General features: G+C 41.7%; 1 protein-coding gene across 1 annotated transcript in view; it reads right to left on the reverse strand.

Annotated features, from left to right (window-relative positions):
• Positions 1-21,673, reverse strand: part of ITGA8 (integrin subunit alpha 8) — a 175,697-nt gene that overhangs the window by 36,789 nt on the left and 117,235 nt on the right. The window contains 3 exon segments of the mRNA XM_084781250.1: positions 6,093-6,251; positions 10,454-10,559; positions 20,251-20,331. Of these exon segments, the coding sequence (XP_084637376.1) occupies positions 6,093-6,251; positions 10,454-10,559; positions 20,251-20,331 (346 nt within the window).

Raw genomic sequence — 21,673 nt, forward strand, 5'->3', positions numbered from 1 at the left:
TCTGCATAACAGAGCCCCGACCTTTGAATTGGGAGGCCAATGTGCAAGCAGAGTGAACGAGTCTATCTCGCATCCATCGCTCTGTGTTGACCTGGCATTGGCTGTCTTGAGTGTGAAGATGGGGGCTGTGTAGCTCTGATTCTTCTCTTCACATTTTACTTATTCTCAGGCTCTAAGGTTTGCCAGACCAAACTGAGTGAATTTCCATGAAACCTAGGCGTCTAATGTAGGCATCTAATTTAAAAATAAAGAGTGCACTACTGTCTAGTGGCATCTATGTGTGGTCACCCTTGTTCCATCCCGCTTTGGATGTTGAGAGGTGAGTGTGGGTGAGGTTGCTTGTTCCTTGTTACCTAAAGTGACTATACGTTAGAACTATTATGCACTCAGTGTCCCTTCCTCAAACTTAGGTAATATTGGAGTAACTCAGTAGAATAGGCAGCTCCTACTGTGAAAATTGAGCCCTGTTAAGGTCAGACTCACTGGACCTTGATGTGCATACGAGAAGACTTTAAGGCTCATGTTGAATTTGGAACACATCTTTGTTTGCACACAGGTCAAATTTCAGAGGGCTTGGGGAGATATTTGGCATTAAGGAAGCATTTCTCTTTTTAAAAAAAAATCATGTTTTAAATGGTAACTCAGTATTCAAGCCAGTCCACAGGAAACAAAAAAAAGTCCCCCAGGGGGAGAGGGGAATCCTACTTAAACTTCAATATGGTTTTGATGCTATAAAGCTGTGTATTTGTAATAAAAATAATAACAGCCAGGACATACAAGTGATTATAAGAGTAAAAACATTATTTGTTTGCTCTGTGATATTGAGTGTTTGAGTAGGGATAGCCTTTTTGTCGAGGGAATCTGTAAAGTGTGTCAACATTTGATAGGCCCTAGGAGCATATCTAGATCATTTCAAAGGCTTTTGGTGGCTCTGGTTTCCTGTAGTGGGTGGCCTAGAAAATGCTTCTTGGGAAATCTGGATGGTTTCTTTTCCATTACTAAGTGGAAGAAGCAGGCATGGTGATGCACCCCATAATCCAAGAAGCCAGGAGCCCGAGGTGGGAGAAGGGACAGTTTGAGGCCAGCTCGGGCTGCATAGGGAGAACTTGTATTAAAACAGCAGAACAAAAGAACAAACCAAAATAATAAAAGTCATCAGAAACGCTGGTTAGAGGCTTGCATGGAGACAGCAAAGGCAGAAATCTTTTCAGCCATAGGTGAGTGCAGCCAAGAATTCACACGAGAGAACAAGCTGACTAGGATGTGTATCTGAACACAGAAAGAGGGGGAGGCGACTAAGAGGAAGTCATGTGAGTGGTGGTGGTGGACTGCTCATGGACACGGATGTTTCAAGAGACAGTCACTACCCCACATTGTCCTTATTAAGTCACTGCAGAGTAGGCCATAGTTAATGCAGAGACTCACAGCTGGACAAAATACTGACAGAAAAAGAGGACTATTGAGTACTCAGCCCTAGAAGGAAAATCTATATCATCAACCAACTCACTTCTAGCATCTGTAGCATCTGGAGCTCAGGGAACATTGCAGAAGAGGGGGTGGAGAGAATGTAAGCGCTGCAGGGTGGGGAGGGGGGGTGCTGTGAAATTCTGTCCTCTTGATACGACCAGGCCGTTGCACTCATAGACTCAATGCAGCTATGATGGCCTGCATAAAAACTACAAAAGGCCAAGCCACTTCAAACTCCAGCATGGATGGAGTAGGGGGTCATGAGGCTGCATCCTTAGATGATGAAATGTTGGCAGTTGATGACTTTTGGGTGGGGTGTCACTTTTCTTTGGAGGCTTGGCCTCTGCAGGTGCTCTGGTGGTTGTGCAGAATGGCAGTAGTAGTTAGACCCAGCAGCCTTCTGTTTTAAAAGGACTTTTTTGAAAGTCAAACTAACCGAGAGTGAGTGCGCTGTTCAACACTCATTAGAGAGGCTTCTTCTGACTTTAGATGCTTATTAACACAGAGACCACACAATTGGAAAATGTGCAGAGGGAGAGATGTTAGAGCACTCAGCCCAACGGGTGATGTCTTTATCAAATTCCTTCCCTCAAGGCTGCAGAAGAGCAGCTGGCTGGAAGATTATAGAAGTCAGAGGGGGTGGATGGTTCCAAAGAAACAGTCTTTTCGGGGCGCAACATGGCCGGCGCACATACGAACTCACGGAGACTGTGCCGCCATGCACAAGACCTGCACAAGCTCAAGTCAGACAAAAGGGAAAATGGGCACAAAGTCCCACCCCTAACTAAGAAGCTATTCCTCAATTGATGCCTGCTGAGAGAATCAGTCTACTAGAGAAAACTGATTTTTCTCTAATGAACACCGGATCTATTGTGCATACTCCAAGGCCCCAAGCTCCGGAGTAGTTGGCCAAAATGAAATAGGCTCCATTTTTTTGTGTGTGTTCTCGTTTGTTTGTTTGTTTGTTTTGATTTTCTGTTTTGAGGGAAAGGAATAACATGAAGTTTGCTGGGCAGGGAGGTTAGGGGGACTCTAGGACAAATTGGGGGAGGAGAAAGTATAATCAACATATATTGTAAGATCAATTTAAAATATATTGGCTTAAAATAGCAAAAAACAAAGTAAAAAGAAATGAAAGTAAAAAGAAAGAGTGTAAGGTTGTAGCAAGATGGGATGTTTCCAGGTGAAATTGGGATGAGGGAAGTTGGAAGTGGACGTGATCAAAGTACATTGTGTGCATGTATGAAATTGTCAACGAGTAATAAAAGATATTCTTTAAAACTGGAAAATTAAAAAAAAGGAATCAAAGAAAAAATTGCATATACATAGCTTGACCGTCCCCAGCTGCTAGAACAGAGCCCTTGTGTGTGGCTAGTGGCTAAAGGAAAGCTCGAGGGTCTACAGGCCAAGAGGTCTAATAGCATGGCAGGGTGTCTGCCTAGGAGCTTGGAGCTGGTACCCACCTGGTTCCTTGGCTCCTGGTTAGGAAAGGGGTCACGTGGAAAGGGAGGAAGCAAGGAAAAAAGAACCTAGAAAAGCCATCTCAGTGGCTTAACTACCTGAACCCATAGTTACTGACTCCTACAAGGACTTGCCCTTGTGAGAATGGCATTAACCCAGTCACGAGGGCAGGAGACTTACAACCCACCCCAGCTAGAATGCAGACAATAACAGGCTGTGCTTTACTTTACCTGCCAAGTAAAATAAGACTGAATATTGGGATTTGATTCTTGCCTTCAATAAAATTATCTTTCCTTCAGTCTTCCTTTTGCTAAACCTACTTTCTCTGTTCATTATTAAATTTAAAACTTTCTTCTACATTTTTAAAGTCCAGCAATTAGGTCTTGGGAGATTGCTGAGCTGGTGAAGTGCCTGCCGTGTAAGCACAAGGCTATGAGTTCAGGTCCCCAGCATCCACATACATCCAACACCACGCCCATGTCTGTAATACCAGCAGCATTGGGAGGCAGGACAGAGGGGTCCCTGTGATGTCAGCTCAAGGTTCTCACGTTGGATGATAGAGGGAAACACCCAGTGCTGACCTGTGGCATCCACAATGGTGTGCATGTGTGCGCACACGTGCGCGCACACACACACACACCAATAATATAAACTATCAATTAACCTTAATCTTATCACTTAAAAGTTTTAAACCTATGTCTCGAAACTTTTGTAATCCGTTTTACACTAATTTCTATTCATACTTAATACAGAACAGGTTGTTTATCTTTGAATTGTTTAGGGAGGAATAACTTGCTAAGTAAGCTAATAGCAGTGTCATTAATCAATTTACTATCTTAAAAGAAAAACAACATTCAAGTACTCTCAGTTTTAAGTGTCATTGACACAAAAAATAAATATTATCATTTAATATCTACTTATTAATAAGAGGATTTTTAAAATTTCTTTGGGAACATATTAAATGTTAATGTATATGAAAGAGGCTGGGAAAATGGCTTAGGGCTTAAGAGCGCTGGCTGCTCTTGCAGACAAACCGGGTCTGTTCCCATTACCCGTCTGGCACTCCAGTTCCAATGGACCCAGTGTCCTCTCCTGACCCTTGTAGGCACCCGTAGTACTTGTGGTATACATACATATATGCAGACATACATATATAACATACATAAACCAGAGTAAATCTCTATAAAATATGTTAAGAACCTGAAAGTCATGACATTCAACTTTTTTGTACCTTAGGAATTCATGTTATTCTAATTAAGCTATTTTAGGGAGCTGTTACTTTATATTGTCATAAAAATCTCATTTTCAGTTTTCACAGTTTGAAAGCTTTTTTTTTTAAAGGAAGCATAATTAAGTTGCATTAAAAGAATTTCCTACCCTTTGGCAGATTTTTAATGTAAGTCTGTGAACACTCTAAAAAATAAGTAGGAAGTGGAGGATGCCAGGTGCTCAGTGTACACTACCACTTAGTTTGCATGAATCTGTCAACATTTAATGCAAGTTATCTGTTTGTACTGTCCCTGTCGCTGAAAATGATTGTTAAATTGCCACAGAGGGGGGAAAAAACCTTACAGCCAGCATAGCACACATTAAACAAGTTACACAATATATACAAACATATATAAACAGTGTCAGACATAAGGTAAACATGTACTCTAGGAAAGTTAGGAGCCTTCTGCTACAGCATGGGATCCAAGGGTCTGCGTGTGTGATATGTTAAAATAGGGTGCAGTGTGTGGAGGGCCGAGGCACTTAATAGTATGCGCTAACATTCGAAGACATTATTCTTAATTAAGCTATTGTCCCTGAAGACAAAAAAAAAAAAAATCTCTCAATGAAGGGTAAAGAAAGAGGAAATGGGACAAGAATTTCAGGAAGTATTTGAAATGATTTCATGGCACACAATAGCTTTATTTATTACTGCTTCACAAAAGGGGGGAGGTTTACCATCCCTGTGTCCTTTCCTGTGGAGCCACCTCCTAGTTCTTTTGCCTTTACATACAGAGCCTTTGGGAGGGGCACAAAAAAAGGAAGCCATTCACAGAGGCGGTGACCCCAGGTCCTGGATGGCTCGGTCTGTGTTCCAGGAAGCCTGTCCTAGCACCAGAGACACTGGGCCCTTGTAGCTACTAGGAGAACGTTCTTGAGAGACTGTTGTCTTCTCAGGGCAGCACCCAATTCACAGAGTTTTGTTTTTGTTTCCATGTAAATGTGACATTTTCAAGGGCCTGTGTTACTTAGTTTATTTACTTCCCAGAAGCAATCTAAGCCTTACTCTGGATGGGCTCTGCCTTTGGGCCATTGGGCTCTTTGGTAGTGAGCAAGTGGCCAGCAGAGAAGCTGCCTGGACAGGCGGTAGAAGCAAACAGACAGGGAGCATCTCAGGCCCAGTCCAGAACCTGCTCTCAACAGACTCCCAGGCCCTTTCCTGTGAAGCCCTGGGCTCTGCCCTGCCCTGGCCCAGCCTGCATATAGACCCTTATGTCACGTCCTATTACACTTTCTCTAGTCTCACAGGCTCTGCTTTGGCCCTGCCTTTTATACATATCCAAGAACCCTTCCTGATCCTGCTTCTAACAGACTTCTCAGCCCCGCCCTGACTCTGCATTCTAAGAGGCCTTTGGGTGTCGCTTGAACCTGTAGTGCCACAGACTCCCCAGGTCACTCACTCCCTGACCGTACTTGTTACTAGACCTCCAGAAACACTTAAAATCAGCACTGTACTGCTTTGGGCTTCTCTACGGAGGAACCCGCCTTCCAGCATTCCAATCTGGGGGTTCTCAGGGCACCGAGACAGCCTTTGGCAAATTCTCACATTTTACCACTTGCTATTGACAACAGCTGCAGGAGCCCATTTTGGCAAAGATCCTCACGTCTTTGGGCAATGTACCAGAAAAAAAAGACTTTTAAAAATAGCATTTTATACTAACGCTCCCAAATGCGATATACCTAATTATGATTTTGGTTCAGTTGCGCTATTGATCAAACAATCTATAAAAGGTGCCCATCAAAAGAGGCTCAATGACTGACCAGTTGCTATGAATAGCAAGCATTTGTTCATGCTGAGACCATACTAGGTTAGGCCCTTTAAAACAGGGGAAAATCTCTGCTCAGTGATCACCAAAGCAACGTAGATCAAGCCACTGGTTAGACCACACCCCTACCTTTATATCCTGGGGGTTGATCTCAGGATTCGTTTGACATCGTAGAGGACCCAGAGTTTGAAGATGAAAAATATAGAGGAGAAACTCATCCCGTGCAGAGAATGGCCAGCCCACTTCTAGAATGGTGTCACTGATGGTGCTGGGTCCAATATTGTGCAGCTGAAAGAAGGGGACACATTAGGGGATGACACAGTCCAACCCTGTCTATCATGCATCTGTTTTGAAAAGCATGTGCTACTGGCTTTAATGGTGGCAGTAAGAAATAGAACACAGACTTTATCCAGGCAGGGGGAGCTCTGCAATCACAGTATATAGCTATTCAAGGAGGACTTGGTTAGTATGTGTTTTCCGATGACCATGAGGATGGAGTCATGCCTACCAGGACTGCTTGGAACCAGAAGTGCTTTAACCTTCAGAATTCTGCACAAACAGAAAATACAATCTTAGGGAAAAGAATCTACCGTAATCACATATTCACTGATGTTTCACCTTATTATGCATACCTTGAAGGCAACCTTTCAAATAAGTTTATTTGTTTATTTACTTAGTTTAAGTGTGTGTGTGTGTGTGTGTGTGTGTGTGTGTGTGTGTGTGTGTGTGTGTGTAGGTGCCTGTGGAGGCCAGATGTTGACATCAGCTGTCTTCCTGGATTTCTCTCCACCTTATATATTGAGATAATATCTTACTTGACCTCAGAGCTTACTGATATGGCGTTCATATAGCTAGTCAGCTTGCTCCAGGGATTTCTTGTCTCTGCTTCCTAAACATTTGGATGGCATGCAGGTTGCCACACCCACATGACAAGGGCTTTATCTATTGAGGCAAATGCCCAGGTCATTTAAAAACTATTTTTAACTTGCTTGTGTTCTGCCTATGATCTGTCCCATGAGGTCAGGTGTGGCATTTTCTGCTTGTAGCAGCATCATGTCAATGCTCAAAACAACTGGTCTCTGTAGGATTTTTTTTTTGTTTTTAGATCAGAGAGGCTCAGTCTGTGCTCACGGTGTGCAATGACTGCTCTGCTTACCTTGAGTTCATGCAAATTTAACGGTAGCACTTGAAATGCAACTTTAATTATATGCTTCCAAACTGTAGCAATCCTTTCTTTACATTGGAATTTGCCTCCTCCTGCCTGACTACTGACTTGTCAATTGCAACCATATGTGATGCACTCTCTTTCACCCTCTGGGAAAACGGCCATCCATCAAGTGCCAAAGGCGGTCTGTGCACCATACAGTTGTCTGTGAGTGCATGACTCAAAGCTGAGATCCCTGGAGCAAGCTGACTAGCTACATTAGCAAATCCCAGAGAAAGGAAGGCCACATCTCATGAAGATGAACATTTTAAACATGTGAGTTATGCTCAGAGGACACAGACTGCATCCCTTAGTTGCTAAGCACATTGGAAGGTATTGGATGTTTACAGATTCTTTTCAAGACTAGCAGAGCTCTTTGTTCCCCGGTCAGTTCTGACAATGATTACCATAATCTATATTAAAACAATGTATTTTCTGCCTTTGCTATTTGATGGCCTGTTTAAATCACATCATTAAAAGGGTATGGCATCCACTGATGTAGCATATTATGAAATTATATTACCGCATAAGATATATTCAGTGAATTTTTGTTTTGGGCCATCCTGGTTACTACTTTAAACTTTTATAATGTTTATGCTAATCTGATAAGCAAAGTTACATATAAATGATTGAACCTGAACACTCTTTAAAACAAACTTTGAAGTTTTACTACCTTTAAGAGGAAATTGGTGCACTCGGTATAATAAATGATTCAACAGCTTGGTATGTGTCCCTGTGAGGCTCTTGACCTGAGTTGCGTGGGGACAGGGCCATCCTTTTGTTATCAAAAGAGCTTAAGCTCAGGCCGGGGCTTCTGAATATGAAGACTAAGGGAAGTTTTGTGCCACTAGAACTCAAGAGTTATCACTCCCTCCTCGTGGATGAGTAGCTCAAGCTGGAGGACGTGTTCAATGCGAGCCCCAGAGAAGCTCTTCCTGGCTCTTCACCTGCTACACGGGCCTCTGGCCTGTGGGGCGGCAGCATCTTGACCTTGTGTTGGTGTGGGAAGGCTCCTCTTTAAACGTAGGTGGGGCTATTTACCATGGACTGTAAAGAATGAAGGAGGTGGGCTGAGCATGCGTGCACACGTGCATTTCTTTCTTTCTGACTCCTGCAGTGTGCCCAGCTAGCCTGCTGTTCCTGCCACTATGCCTGCTGCCTTGTCTTTCCTGCCACCATGAACTGTGTTCCTCTGGAACTATAAGCTAAAGTAAACCATCTTCCTTTAAGTCACTGTTGTTAGTGTATTTTTATTACAGCCATGGAAATGTAAGCTAATACATTCTTGTCACTTGAAATGAAGGTCATCTTCAGAAATAAAGTGACTTGAATGACATCCTGCTGTACTCATAGCTCAGTGTCTCACTTGGCCGTCATCAGAGCAGCTTCTGCCTGCCGTAGACAGGAACAAACACAGAGACCCACGTCTAGACAGTATGTAAAGAGTGAAGAGACCTTGGAATACTCAGTTGCAAATGGGATGTTCCTCTCCATCAATTCCCTGCCCCCCCCCAATGCTCAGGAAACCCCACAGGAGAGGAGGCAGATAGATTATAAGAGCCAAGGGGCATGAGGACACCAAGGAAGCAAGAGCTTCCAAACACAGCAGGACTGACGCACAGAGGAACTCACCGAGACTGTGACAGTGTGCACAGCGTATGCAGTGTGCACAGCGTGTGGCAGTGTGCACAGCGTGTGCAGATGTATATGTCTCTGCACCTATATGCATTTCTTGAGATTTTTCTTTGGCTCTTTTTCTTCTATTTATTTATTTTTTAAAATCTAATTCTATTATTTTAAATGCCTGTTTATATCCTAATGAGAGAGAAAGGGTGTGGATTTGGGTGTGTGGGGAAGTAGAGAGAGCTGGGAGGGGCTAGGGAAATCATAATCAGAATATATTGTATTAAAACTTCTATTTTCGGCCAAAAATAAAAAGAAAGAATATCATACACGGATCCATGAATGAACAGAGAATGAATGGATAAGGATCTCAATCAGAAAGTCAATTGGAACTTTATTTTTCTGAAATTCCATGCTGAGTCCCCTGAAAATTAAATACTACATGGCTGGTGGCAACAGCTTTAAAGAAAAAGTTAAATAACTGCTAAATTAAGCCTTTATTATATCTCTATTTTCCCCTTAAAAATTTAAATGTTTTAGGTAGCAGGTCAATAAATCATCCCATGATTAACAATTCAACACTTTGTGTGGGAAAGAGAGAGCAGTAGGCTCTTTCTGTGAGCTGCTGTTTCCCGCTGAAGATAGTTTATAACCCATGGAGTATTTCAGATCTCAGAATAAAGTATTCATTTTTTGATTTTAGTTACACAAACAAAAAGTAAAATTATTCTATCATGTTCTTTCCTCACAAATTATATCTATAATTTGCAACAATAATGAATAATTCACAAAGCATTCTAATAGTACCTCATGCATAATGACCATTAGTTTATATATAGGTAAGTTTTAGAGAACTTGAAAATGTGAGAAGAAAAGAGAAGAAATACAAAGGACCTAGCGTTTGTTTGTTTGTTTGTTTTAATGCTGTCCAACTATTAAGTGAAGAACAAATAAAAGTATTTTTAAAAGATCATTTAATGAGATAAAATGTTTCTTGCCAGATAAGAGATCTTACCAATGAGGACTGAGTACCCATGTTTGTGGTTATTTAGCAGGGCATCTGTCAGCAGCCACTGCAAAATGGTGGCATAGTAGCACCAGTTACAAAGCTCGGACCTGAGACTTGGACCTGAGGCTCTATGAAGTTCTTATTAGTAAAGAGTATGTGAATAAAACATATGTGTATGTATATATATATATATATATATATATATATATATATATATATATATATATATGAAATAACTACCACCAGGCATGAAGGCACCTCCCTGTAGTCCCAGCACTTGGTGAGGCAGGGGCAGGTGGATCTCTGAGCTCAAGACCAACCTGATCCACACGCAGATTCAGGACAGCCAAGGCTACACAGGGAAACCCTGTCTCCCCAAACAAGCAAGCAAACAAACAAGAAATAACTACCCTGGGCTGAAGAGATGGCTCAGCAGTTAAGAGCACTGGCTACTCTTCCAGAGGACTTGAGTCCATTTCCCAGCACCCACGGGTCAGTTTACAACCATCTGTAACTTGAGCTCTAGAGGATCAGATGCCACCTTCTAGCCTCCACGGGCACCAGGCACATGTCAGATGCGCAGACATATACACGAGTAAAATGCTCAAACATGTATATTAATAAAATAATAATTAAAAATAAATAAATAGCTACCTCATAAATGTGCTCAACCAAAGGACCGACTTCCTCTTCCCTGTGGGGCTCCTCTTCCGGTTCCCAGTTATGGATGGGCAGAACAATCTGCGGAGGGTGGGACACTCTGGAACATGGAATATCAGGTCAGTTACTGATGAGGGCCCACTAAGGATGTCTGTTTCGCATATAATACATAGTTAACACTGGGAGCAAACTGCTCTCCAGTTATCTGAAGATATATTTGATGCATGGTAAGACACTGACGGTAAGGCTTGGCGAAATGACTGGGGGAAGAGTGGAGACTGAGAAGCGCTGCGCATTCTTCCTCACTGGTCTATAGTAGAGCCTCTGTTTTATGGTTTGCATCTCTTGGACACCAGGGGGCAGACGAGAGAATGTTCTTGAATGGGCATAAACAACTGAATACACATATACACATATGTACATTTATAATGTCGGCTATCTATTCTTTGTAAGTGTGTGTATGCATCTCTGTGCGTAGAAGTTATGTAATCCTTGCTTCAACTCGAAGTAAGAAATTGTGAGTGTGTGTGTGTGTGTGTGTGTGTGTGTGTGTGTAAATATATCACATCAATATCCAGCATGGTGGCACACACTTTTAATCCCAGTGCTTGGGAGGCAGAGGCAGGTGGATCTTTGTGAGTTCGAGTCCAGCCTGGTCTATAAAGTGAGTCCAAGACAGATAGGGCTCTACAGAGAAACCCTGTCTCAAAAAACAAAAACAAAACCAATCCAGGTAAGAAGAAATAATTTCTGGATAAAGATGTCTGTGTAGAGCAGTGGCTCCTCTGTATATGTCCCTTCTCTCTACATTCTTCTGTTTCCTGTTACTGCAGGAAGCGAAGCCAGACTTGGAGCCAGACTGGGTCAAGTACAATGGAGGGAGGCATAGGCATAGAGTTGTTTTACTTTGTTTTGTTTTCGACTCAAGGAGTAAAAGAGGTGGCACTCACTCTTGCCGTCATCTAAGTATGAAACCAAAGTGACATTTGCAGTGTACACGTAGGTATACTTGACTGGAGTTCAGTTTGTGGCATCATGTGTGCGTCTATGGCGTGTGCATATTCATATGTACTTCCCCTCTCCTGCAGGAAGTGGAGGCCAGAGCGTGATGCTGTGATGTTCTACTCAGTTGCTTCTCCACCTCATATTGGAGACAGGCTAGCTCACTAAAATTTGCATTCACTATTCTGGCATTGCTGGCCTGGCCAAGCAGCAAGCCCCCGGAATCTGCCCGTCTCTGCCATGCTGTGCTGGGGTTCCGGGGGTTTGCACAGCCACATACAGCTTTTCCCATGGGTTGTGAGGATCCAAGCCCAGGTGCACAGCAAGCACTTTACCTCGAGCCCCTCCCCAGCTCCCAAAGTAGAAGGCTGAAAGACATGGCTTTCTAGAATTTTATTGGGGAAGGGCATCTTTCTAAAAAAATCCCTTGATTTTTATCAAAATTAATTTCAACAGAATGCATCCCTAGGTGGGTCTAAAAGGTAATTACAGCAGCCTCTGGCAACTCGGAACATTTTTGCCTTCCGTGCTGTTCCATCTATGACGGGCCCATTCCTCTTGGTTGTTGGATAATATATGGTATGGTTTGTTTACCACTGACTCACTGAAAACCATTTGGGCTGTTTAGCATTTGGGGCTAGTACAAATACATTTCTATAAACATTTACACACAAGTTTCTGTGTAAACTTAAGCTTTCATTTTTCTGAGAATAAATTTTTTTCTGGGATAAAGAAAAAGAGTTTTGATAAGTTGAAGTGGGTTTGCTGTCAAGAACTTCAAAACAAAACATTTGGTTATATGATGTGATCTCTTTTACAAAAGGGGACTTGTCTTCAATTTCTCTTAATCCCAAATAGCAAAGGGTATCATTTATTTTCTAAAGCAATACTCGTCCTACCTGTTATGGGGTGGTATCCCTTATAAGCCTTGTTTATTGATGATTTTTCTCTCTTTTTAAATTTTTTTCTTTTCTTAGTGTGTGTGTGTGTGTGTGTGTGTGTGTGTGTGTGTGTGTGTGTGGCATTTAAATAAAAATGGCCCCCATAGGCTTATAAGGAGTGGCACTTTTAGAAGCTGTGGCCTTGTTGGAGGAAGTATGTCACTGGGGCGAGCTTTGAGGTTTCAGATGCTCAAGCCAGGCCCAGTTTAACTCTCTCTTCCTGCTGCCTGCCAATCTGGGTGTGGAACTCTCAGCTCCTTCTCCAGCATCATGTCTCCCTGCATGCTGCCATGCTTCACACCATGACGACAATTGACTAAACCTCTGAACTGCAAGCCAGCCCCTATGAAATGTCCTTTATAAGAGTTGTCATGGTCATGGTGTCCCTTCACATCAATAGAAACCCTAAGACTCTGTGTGTGTGTGTGTGTGTGTGTGTGTGTGTGTGTGTGTGTGTGTGCACGCTCACGTGTGTTTGCAATGACATATTCTGTGAGTCAACACTTTCCTTCCACCATTTCAGTTTTCATCCTGGGTATAATGCTTGGGTCTTCAGACTTGGCAGCAAGTGCACTACCTGGTGAGCCATGTTGTGAGCCTTGTTCCCTCTCTTGATACAGCCTATTCCACCAGATTAGTTTTAAAAGTCTGTGTATTTCAGTAATTATTCATGAGCCTGATTTATACGGTGCAGCTACTGATGGTTAAGTTTACTTAGTGCAGATCTGTGTTAAATCAATCCTTTGTCCTAATGAACTGTGTGCCAATTGGCTCAAAGACAATGCTGATGCCATGTAGTCCTGAGTCAAGTGGGACAGTTCTAAGTACTGTTACCATTTGGGACCCTCTACTTAAGATTATTTTAAACTATAAAAACAACAACAAACAAAAATGGGTTTAACATAGTGCATGATAAAGTAGCTAAGAATAAATACCATTGACCAAAAGCAAATTAAATTTTCCTAAAGGCTGCACATAGATCTTTAACATAGAAACTATTTCTTCCTTGACGAATTAGACATTGGAACCAATGTTTTAAAAGCAGAATGAGAGGAAAGAGTTTTGTTATGGGATGTGGCCAAAAAGAACCTTCACACTGTTAGAGAATAAACTGTGGTCAATTTTTGGACATTAGTGTAGCAATTAAAACAACTGCATCCACATGAGAAATCCAGTTTTAATTAGTTGCTTGGACTTCTGGCAACAATGACTAGAAATTTCCCTTCTCACTGCAAAGCTGATAGCATAAATACATGGAAAAACCTTAATCCCATAAGATGAGTGTGTGAGAATGTAGGCAGTCACAGGGAGCCTTCAGCTGCCTTGGCACCACTTAGACATTATTGAATATGAAAAACTTTTCCATAACCTAAACTCATTTACAAAATAATTTAAATGTATAATTACAAAATGGTTCACATATATTATTATTATTATTATTATTATTATTATTATTATTATTATTAATTGGCTTTATGAGGCAAGGTTTCTTTGTATAGCCATGGTTGTCCTGGAACTTTCTCTGTAGACAAGGCTGGCTTTGAACTCAGAGATCCATCTGCCTCTGCCTCCCGGGTGCTGGGATTTAAGCATGTACTGATATGCTCAACTTGGTTCCTATAATGTCTGGTTAGCAAAACTAAAATAAAATACAGGGCATGTGGTGGCACAGATCTGTAATCCCAGTGACTCACAGGCCTGTAACTAGCTACTCAAGAGACTGGAGACAGCAGGACTGAAAGTTCAAAGGTTACAGAGTGAGTTTGAGGCCCACCTGGGGAAGTTAATAAATTCTGCCTCAAAAGGAAAAATAGAATTTTAAAGAAAGCTGTATGGCAGAGCACTACTTAGTGTATCTAAGGCCCTAGGTTCCATCCCCAGCACTGTGAAAAACCAAGCCCAAACACATCAAACCCAACTTAAATAGGTAGACAATGATAAAACCATAAGATAAACATAGGAATTCATGAATACCTCCGCATTTAAAAAAAGACAGAAGACAGTACAATTCAATGCTGCATTTTCTTCTCTGGGCTTTAAAAATACTAGCTTTTTTCCTTCGAGAAGGAGACAATGGATGAAATTAAAAGTCAACAAAAATAAAAAAAAACTAGCTCCTAACACCACACCAAATGCTTCAAACAAATCACTTTCCTTAAATCAAATGACTCAGAGGGAAAAACCATAAAACTAGTTAGAAACTATTCAAAACTGAGTTATGAGAAACCCAACATAGCCATAGTTTAGAATGTTGCTAAGGTCATTTTTTCACAAGTGTGTGTGTGTCTGTGTGTGTGTGTGTGTGTGTGTGTGTGTGTGTGTGTGTGTTCGAGTTCCTGTGTATTCCTGCATGTGTCTACGTTTGTGGATCGCAGAGGTAATGTCAGGGGTCTTCCTCTATCAGTGTCCAGTGCAGCTTTTGAGATGGGTCCCTGACTGAAACCGGAACTCACTGGTTGCCAAAGACTGGCAAGTAAGCCCTGTGCTCCTCCTGTTCACACGTCCACAGTCTTAATATTGCAGCGATGTGCGCCATGCTTGCTTTTAAGAGTAGGTGATGGGGATTGGATCTTAGGTCGTCACGTGTCAGGCTTGCACTGCAGAGACTTTACTGACTGAGCCATCTCCCTAGCACTTGATAACGCCATTATTAAAGAAAAGCATATGCTGCTAATATGTCTGCAGGGAAAAAAGAAAAATCTCTAAAGGCAGAATTTCTAGATAGAAGTAGAAGAGGTGGAAGGAGGGAGGGAGGGAGGGGGAGAGGGAGAGAGAGAGAGAGAGAGAGAGAGAGAGAGAGAGAGAGAGAGAGAGGGAGAGAGAGAGAAGAGAAACTATCAAACTCATGAGGGAAAAACAGTATAGAAAACCACAAAACAGACAAAAAGGAAAAGAAACAGAGAAAGAAGTGTGGCCAGGTGCTGGTAGAACAGCCACATTCCTCTTCGTTCCCCAGAACAAGGTAGTAAGAGAAGAGGATGGCTCTGGCCCCTAGGAGGCACAGTGCCAAGAGGTCAGAGGTCAGAGGTCAGAGGTCATGCCTAAGTGTGAGTCAAGAGAGGGGCAGGAGAGTAGCCCAGGCTTCCCTGAAATCAGGACTTCCTGACCTGGTAGAGCAGAAGGCTCCAAGTGGGAGCCAATAACAAGAAACTCAAGCTGGGGAACACTCCCTCAGTAGGAGAGAGGCAAGAGAGGGCAAGGGGCTAGGACAGAGAATGACACCCAGGTACACTGTGCATTCTGAAGGGTGGTGTAGTGACAATTTTAGAATTTGGTTTCTTAAAAAATAACACGAAAATATTATAATAACATGTTTTTGTTTTAATCCCAGGTGTGGGGATATGAGGCTGCTTTTCAGCAGTTGACTATGATTTGCCTCCTAGCAGAGGCATGGTTTTGCCAGGCACAGATAGTTTCTGTGATTGTGTGACATTTGGAATTCTGAGGACTTTTCAGAGGGTATATAAATGCTACGGCCCTGAGAGGTGTTGGTTGGTTGTTGGTTGCTGTTGATCACGGTTTGTCAAGTAGTCATGCTTAAAAGAGAAACAAAACAAGAAAAAAAATTAGATATCCTGATGGCAAAGATCAAACTTGCCCCTAGTCAGCAGGAAGTAGTCTAACAAAACTATCGCCCCTTTCTGACCCCTGACTTATTCAGGGACTTCTTTCCTTTCCTCTCTATCCTTTTTTCTTTCTCTTATATCTAGTGTTAGGGGGTTGAAATAGAAGAAGAAAATGGGTAGAAGAAAAGAACCCACAAAGTAGCTAAGGCCGCTTACAGCATGGGGTTGTAGAAGTAGGTGAGTGCTACAGGCATGAAAACATATGTGCTGGTGCTGAGGCTGGAGAGATGCTTGGTACTTAGGAACACTTGGATGGAGGAATACTTTCAATACATTTAATGGATCTAGTATCTCCTAACATTCAAGAAAGAAAAAGATACTGTGAGAAAACTGTAGATCAATACTTGTCATGAGCACAAATGTGAAAAGTCACTGGCACAATTCTAGCAAGCTCAAGCTTAGGACATCTACAGAAAGCAAGCTTAGTTAAACATTTGAAACAAAAATTAATCAGTTTACAATTTCCAAGGACTATGGAGAGGAAGACAGAACCATTTAATCATCTTCATAGGCATAGGAACAGCATTTGACAGAACTCGATATGTATTCATCCTAGTAGTTCTCAAGCAAAACCAAAACAAAATAAGCACAAAATTAAAAGGGAGCAGACAGAACGTGATAAAAAAGCAACTATGAAAACCATAAAGTCAACATCAGACTGAATATGAAAGGCTGAGTGACTGTAAGGCTGAGAACAAAGCAAGGATGCCTCCTTGTACCTATTCTGTCTTGAACTAGTGAGCCTAGTCTTTGCTATAAGAGAAGAAAAACAAAAGCAGCACATTCAACTCTATCCAAGAAGAGGCCTGGTCTTTGTCCTCACTTTCTTCAGGATAATTTTCAAGAGAAGTGACAAGGTATGCCTGAGGCTTTGGGACACACTAGATATTCCAACAAGAAGACTTATTGTGAGGTTGTCCAAACCAGAAAGATCAACACTGTGATTTAGATGGAGGCTTTGATCATACCGTTTTAGTTAACTTGGAGATTGGAAATCACTTAGGTGAGTAGTCAATCAATCAATAATGCCCCTTTATAAAGGACTAATGGAACTTTGCCCCTGAGGCTTGGGGCATGGCAGTTCACACTCCCTGCATGTTGCTGTGCATCAATACTGGAAAGTAATAGGTCATGCTCTCTAGACAAGGACAAAGAGAGGCCAGTGGTGGACACTTGTCCAGTTTCCTCCTTATAGCCTTCTTCCTTTGATGACCTTAATCTGATTTTCTCCCAGAAGTAACCTATTGCTCTGAGCATGAGATCTGTATGCAGCTGATGTTAGAAATAATGGTGCTTTTTCTGGTTTGCTCCCTATCACCCTGATTAAAAAAAAAAATACTCTGTCCAAAAACAGCTTAGGGAAGAAAAGGTTTTATACCAGCCTAGCGTTCCATGCAACTATCAATCGCTGAGTGAAGTCGGGGCAGGAACTCCAGCAGAAACCAGGGAAGGATGTTGTTACTGGCTAGCTCACAGGTTCTGCTCAGCTAGACTGCTTACACAGCCCAGGCCCACCAGTCTAGGGATGGTGTTGGCATCTAGGATGGTCTAGGGAGGCTGGGCACGCCCACGTCAATCATCAATCAACCACTCACAGACATGGCCACAGGCCAGTCTTATAGGAGCAGTTCTTCAGTAGAGGGTTCCTGTCCCTAGGTGACAAGGTTGAGTCAATTTGACAATGGAAAAACAAAACAAAACAAAACTAGGACACTGCTCTGTTGGGATCCGTAACTTTGTAGTTGGCTAAATTTATGTGTATCTAGTTTGGAAAGCAAAAGAAAAAACTATTTTTGCTCACAGGCAATATAAGTATATAAAAGAAAAACAATCTAGGAAATCAACAAAAACGTCACTACAACTTGTTTGCCAAAACATGAGGATCTATTTCTCCTTTTCAAAATTTATTATATGGCAGGGTAAAACATGTAGGACTAGCTCTCACAGTTGAACAATGGATTTGTTTAAAAAGTGCCAAAGTAGTGAAAGGGGAAAAGTGAAAGACTTGTCAACAAACAAGCCAGGAAGAAATGGATATTCATGAGGGAAATGCACCTCAGGCTTTACCTCATACCAACCACAGAAGTTGACTTAAAGAAATTTTAAACCTAAGCATACTACCTAATATTGGAGAAAGAAAAGGATGAGGTTTTCTGTGACTTCATAAAAACAACTATTACTCAGATGAGACACAAAGAACACAAAGCATTTTTTAAAAAATCTGTGAATAGATTTCATCCCTTAAATAACATTGTTAAGAAGACAGAGCCACATACCTCACACTGGGAGGAATTATTTCAAGGCCAGATATATGGTAAGTGATTTCTTATCAGGGCATGTAAGGGATTTTTATATATAATGAATGAATGAAAGATCTGGGTGTGGTAGCTCATGCCTATAATCCCAGCACTCAGGGAGGCAGAGGCAGGTGAATCTCTATGAGTTCGAAGCCAGCCTGGTCTACAAAATGAGTCCCGGACAGCCAAGGCTACACAATGAAACTCTGTCTCAAAAAAAAAATGCATGGATGAAAGATTGAAATAAATATTTCATGAAAAAAAGGAGAGACCACTGGCAAACAGCCCTGAGATATACAATATAACTAGTCATTAAGCAACTGGACTCTAAAAACCATACCTATTATCCTAGAATGTGTGTGTGTGTGTGTGTGTGTGTGTGTGTGTGTGTGTGTGTGTGTGTCTCACATGCCGGCAGGGATGGGACACATAAGACTTTCTTAAATTGCTAATGGGAATGCAGAAAAGGGCGTGGCTCAGCTGTTCAGTTCTTCTCCAATACAACTGGGCAAGCTCTTATAAACACACAGTTACCATGTAACTCCATTTGTGAAAGCAAATGTTCCAGCAAAGACTTAAATGTGAATACCCATAAGAGCTTTATTCTTAATTGGTACAAAATGGAGACAACCTATGTGGTCACCAAATGGTGGATGAATCATCCATTGCATGGCCACACAATGGAATACTTCTCAGCCGTAACATGAAACAGGCTACTGCCAAATACACAAGAACATGGCTATTTTTCAAATTCACTGTTAGTTAGAAGAAGCCAGGCTAATTCTGAATGAGTTCACTCTGTGACACTTGAAAAAGGTAAAAAAAAATAAAGTGCCAGAAAATAGATGAGGATGCCATGGAGTAGGAGAAGGGATGACGACAGAGGAGCCCAAATGAATCACTGTTTTCAATGGGCTCGTTGTATCCTAACTTTACAAACTGGGCTCTCAAAAGTGTGAATTCTACAACATGTAATTTATATCTCAAACTTGACTTTAGAAACAAACTGGAAACCAAATACGCTATGAAAAGATCTGTAGTGTGTCTGACTGATAGCCTAATGTCTGCATTTGTGGTCATAAATGAATCCCTATGGAGCAGCTACTGGGTCAAAGTGCCTAATAAACTCAGCTTTATACCACAAACTAGGAGAGAGCTCAGTTTTAACATTGTAATCAGAGCTCCATAGCACCCCCTGAAAGAGAAATGTTTAAAAATTTCTGTTAGTATGGAAAGTCACTTGCTTTTATAGGGATAAGTACAAAAATGAATGTGAATTTCCCTTGATAGGGAGAATAAAATCACAAACATGTAACAAGTGCTTCAATTTCACTTAGCAATTAGGGAACAATAACTCAAATCTTCAGCCACTTCTCATCCACCCAGCAGGCTTAGAATTTAAAACTGGACCACCCTGAGAGCTAGCAGATCTACTACCTACCTACTTATGTATACATAGATGTAAGCATATTCATATCTATCTGTCATCTATCATCTGTAATCTGTCATCTATCTGTCTGTCTGTCTGTCTTTCTATCTATCTATATATCACCTATCATCAATCAATCAATCTGTCTATCTATCTATCTATCTATCTATCTATCTATCTATCTATCTCTATATAATCTATTATCTATTTATCATCTATCAATTATCAATCTATTCATCTATCTATTTAGTTTCTCATTAGTATATTTTTGGTTTGGTTACTAAGGTCTCAGTCTGGCTAATTAAGTGCCCTCTTGTTTTGAGAGGCTTAGGCTTACTTATTACACAGGGTTTACTTTGCCTGCTGATGGGCTAGTGTTGAGTAGAAAAGGGTGAAAACCCATCACAACTGAACATGAATCTTGCATGTAATTTTGCCTAGTATTTCATTTTAAGTCTTTACGCGCAAATGCTAAACTTAATGATTTACCACTTACCCTCTTATTTCTACTTGAGCAACAGCAGTGATGTTGATTTGCACACTCACAAAATTGCTGTCTGGATTGTCCTTGTTGGTGCTAAAACACAGGAATGGCAAGATTTCAGTACACTTCCTCACAGTCGTGAGAAACGTGCTCTAAATCACAAGAGCAAACCACATTTCCAATACTATCATTTTAGAAAAACAATAGGATGTATTCTACAAAATAATAACCATTTGTCCAGGGAGATGCTAAGAGATCTTAGGATCCATAGAAACCAATCAGCATTCCCCGGGGAGGTGCTTCATTTGGAAGCACGCCAGAGATGGACAGAGTCTAACACGTTTTGGTTAGAATAAACCAAAAGGTACAGAATTGCATTTGTTTCCAGCTTCTGCCACAGACAAAGCCTTTCGCTTCTCTGCATATCATGCTCAGTGACTTTCAGATAGGAAATGACAGCACAGCCAACTCCAGATTTTCCATGCTAATAAAGCTGAGACCCGGCATGAAGGATCCAGGGCAGCACACAATCGAGAAAGCAGTGGTGTTTGGCTCTACAGCGCGTCACACCACCGTGTGTCGTTTTGTCGGCAATCTTATCTCCCTTATGGTTTCTTTCTTAAGTTAATATTAATATTAAATAAATGTTTTATTATATATAAGCTAATACTAATATAAGTATGTAAGTGTTTACAGGCATTGCATATTCATGGGCGGTCCACGGCAAGGAAGAAGAGGTAGGTTGGAAACCTGGCTATGGCATGGAGAGACACAGGAAAGCTGGCCACTGCACACGTGGGTGGCTCAGAGGACAGAGATGCTTATAAAATGCATCAGGAGTCTTAAGACAGAGGATGCGTTTTATTATCCCTCTTTGAATGGCAGAAAAACTTGTTTGCTGTTTGCCCTCAAGCAAACATATGTAATTCATCACTTATGAAACTGGACTTTGTAGAAAGTATACATACTAAGCTATAAGGCTTATTGGCCTTATAGGGCTACAAGGACCATTATGTGGAACCCCCACGAGGCTCCAGGGGTGCTTGGGTGCAGCTGCCACCCACTTCACGTCCCCTCGGTGCTTTCATCAAAGTCACTCAGGGTTGGAACTACCACAATGGGTGGTGGTTGTAATCGGGTTTGTAAGAAAACAAAGCCTGCCCTGTGGTCCTCATAAGTGCCGCTGGGAGTCACTGGACAAGCTCTCACTGTGAAGATGGCAACTAAGGATTCACGTTAGTGTTCTGATGCTTTCCCAGTGTGGGCTCGGGAAGGGACAGGATAAAATCCCACTTTGCAGCCAAGAGAAGACTGGATTGTCTCCAAAATGCCTTTCAACAGTCCTGGTCACTTGTAATTACTGATAGGGCAACTTAAACCGAAAATACTCATAAAAGATGTAAAAGATGTCAGCCTCAGCCTCATTTCCCGCAGG

Source organism: Acomys minous, assembly GCF_964271855.1.
Source record: "Acomys minous genome assembly, chromosome: 5".
Lineage (NCBI taxonomy): Eukaryota > Metazoa > Chordata > Mammalia > Rodentia > Muridae > Acomys > Acomys minous.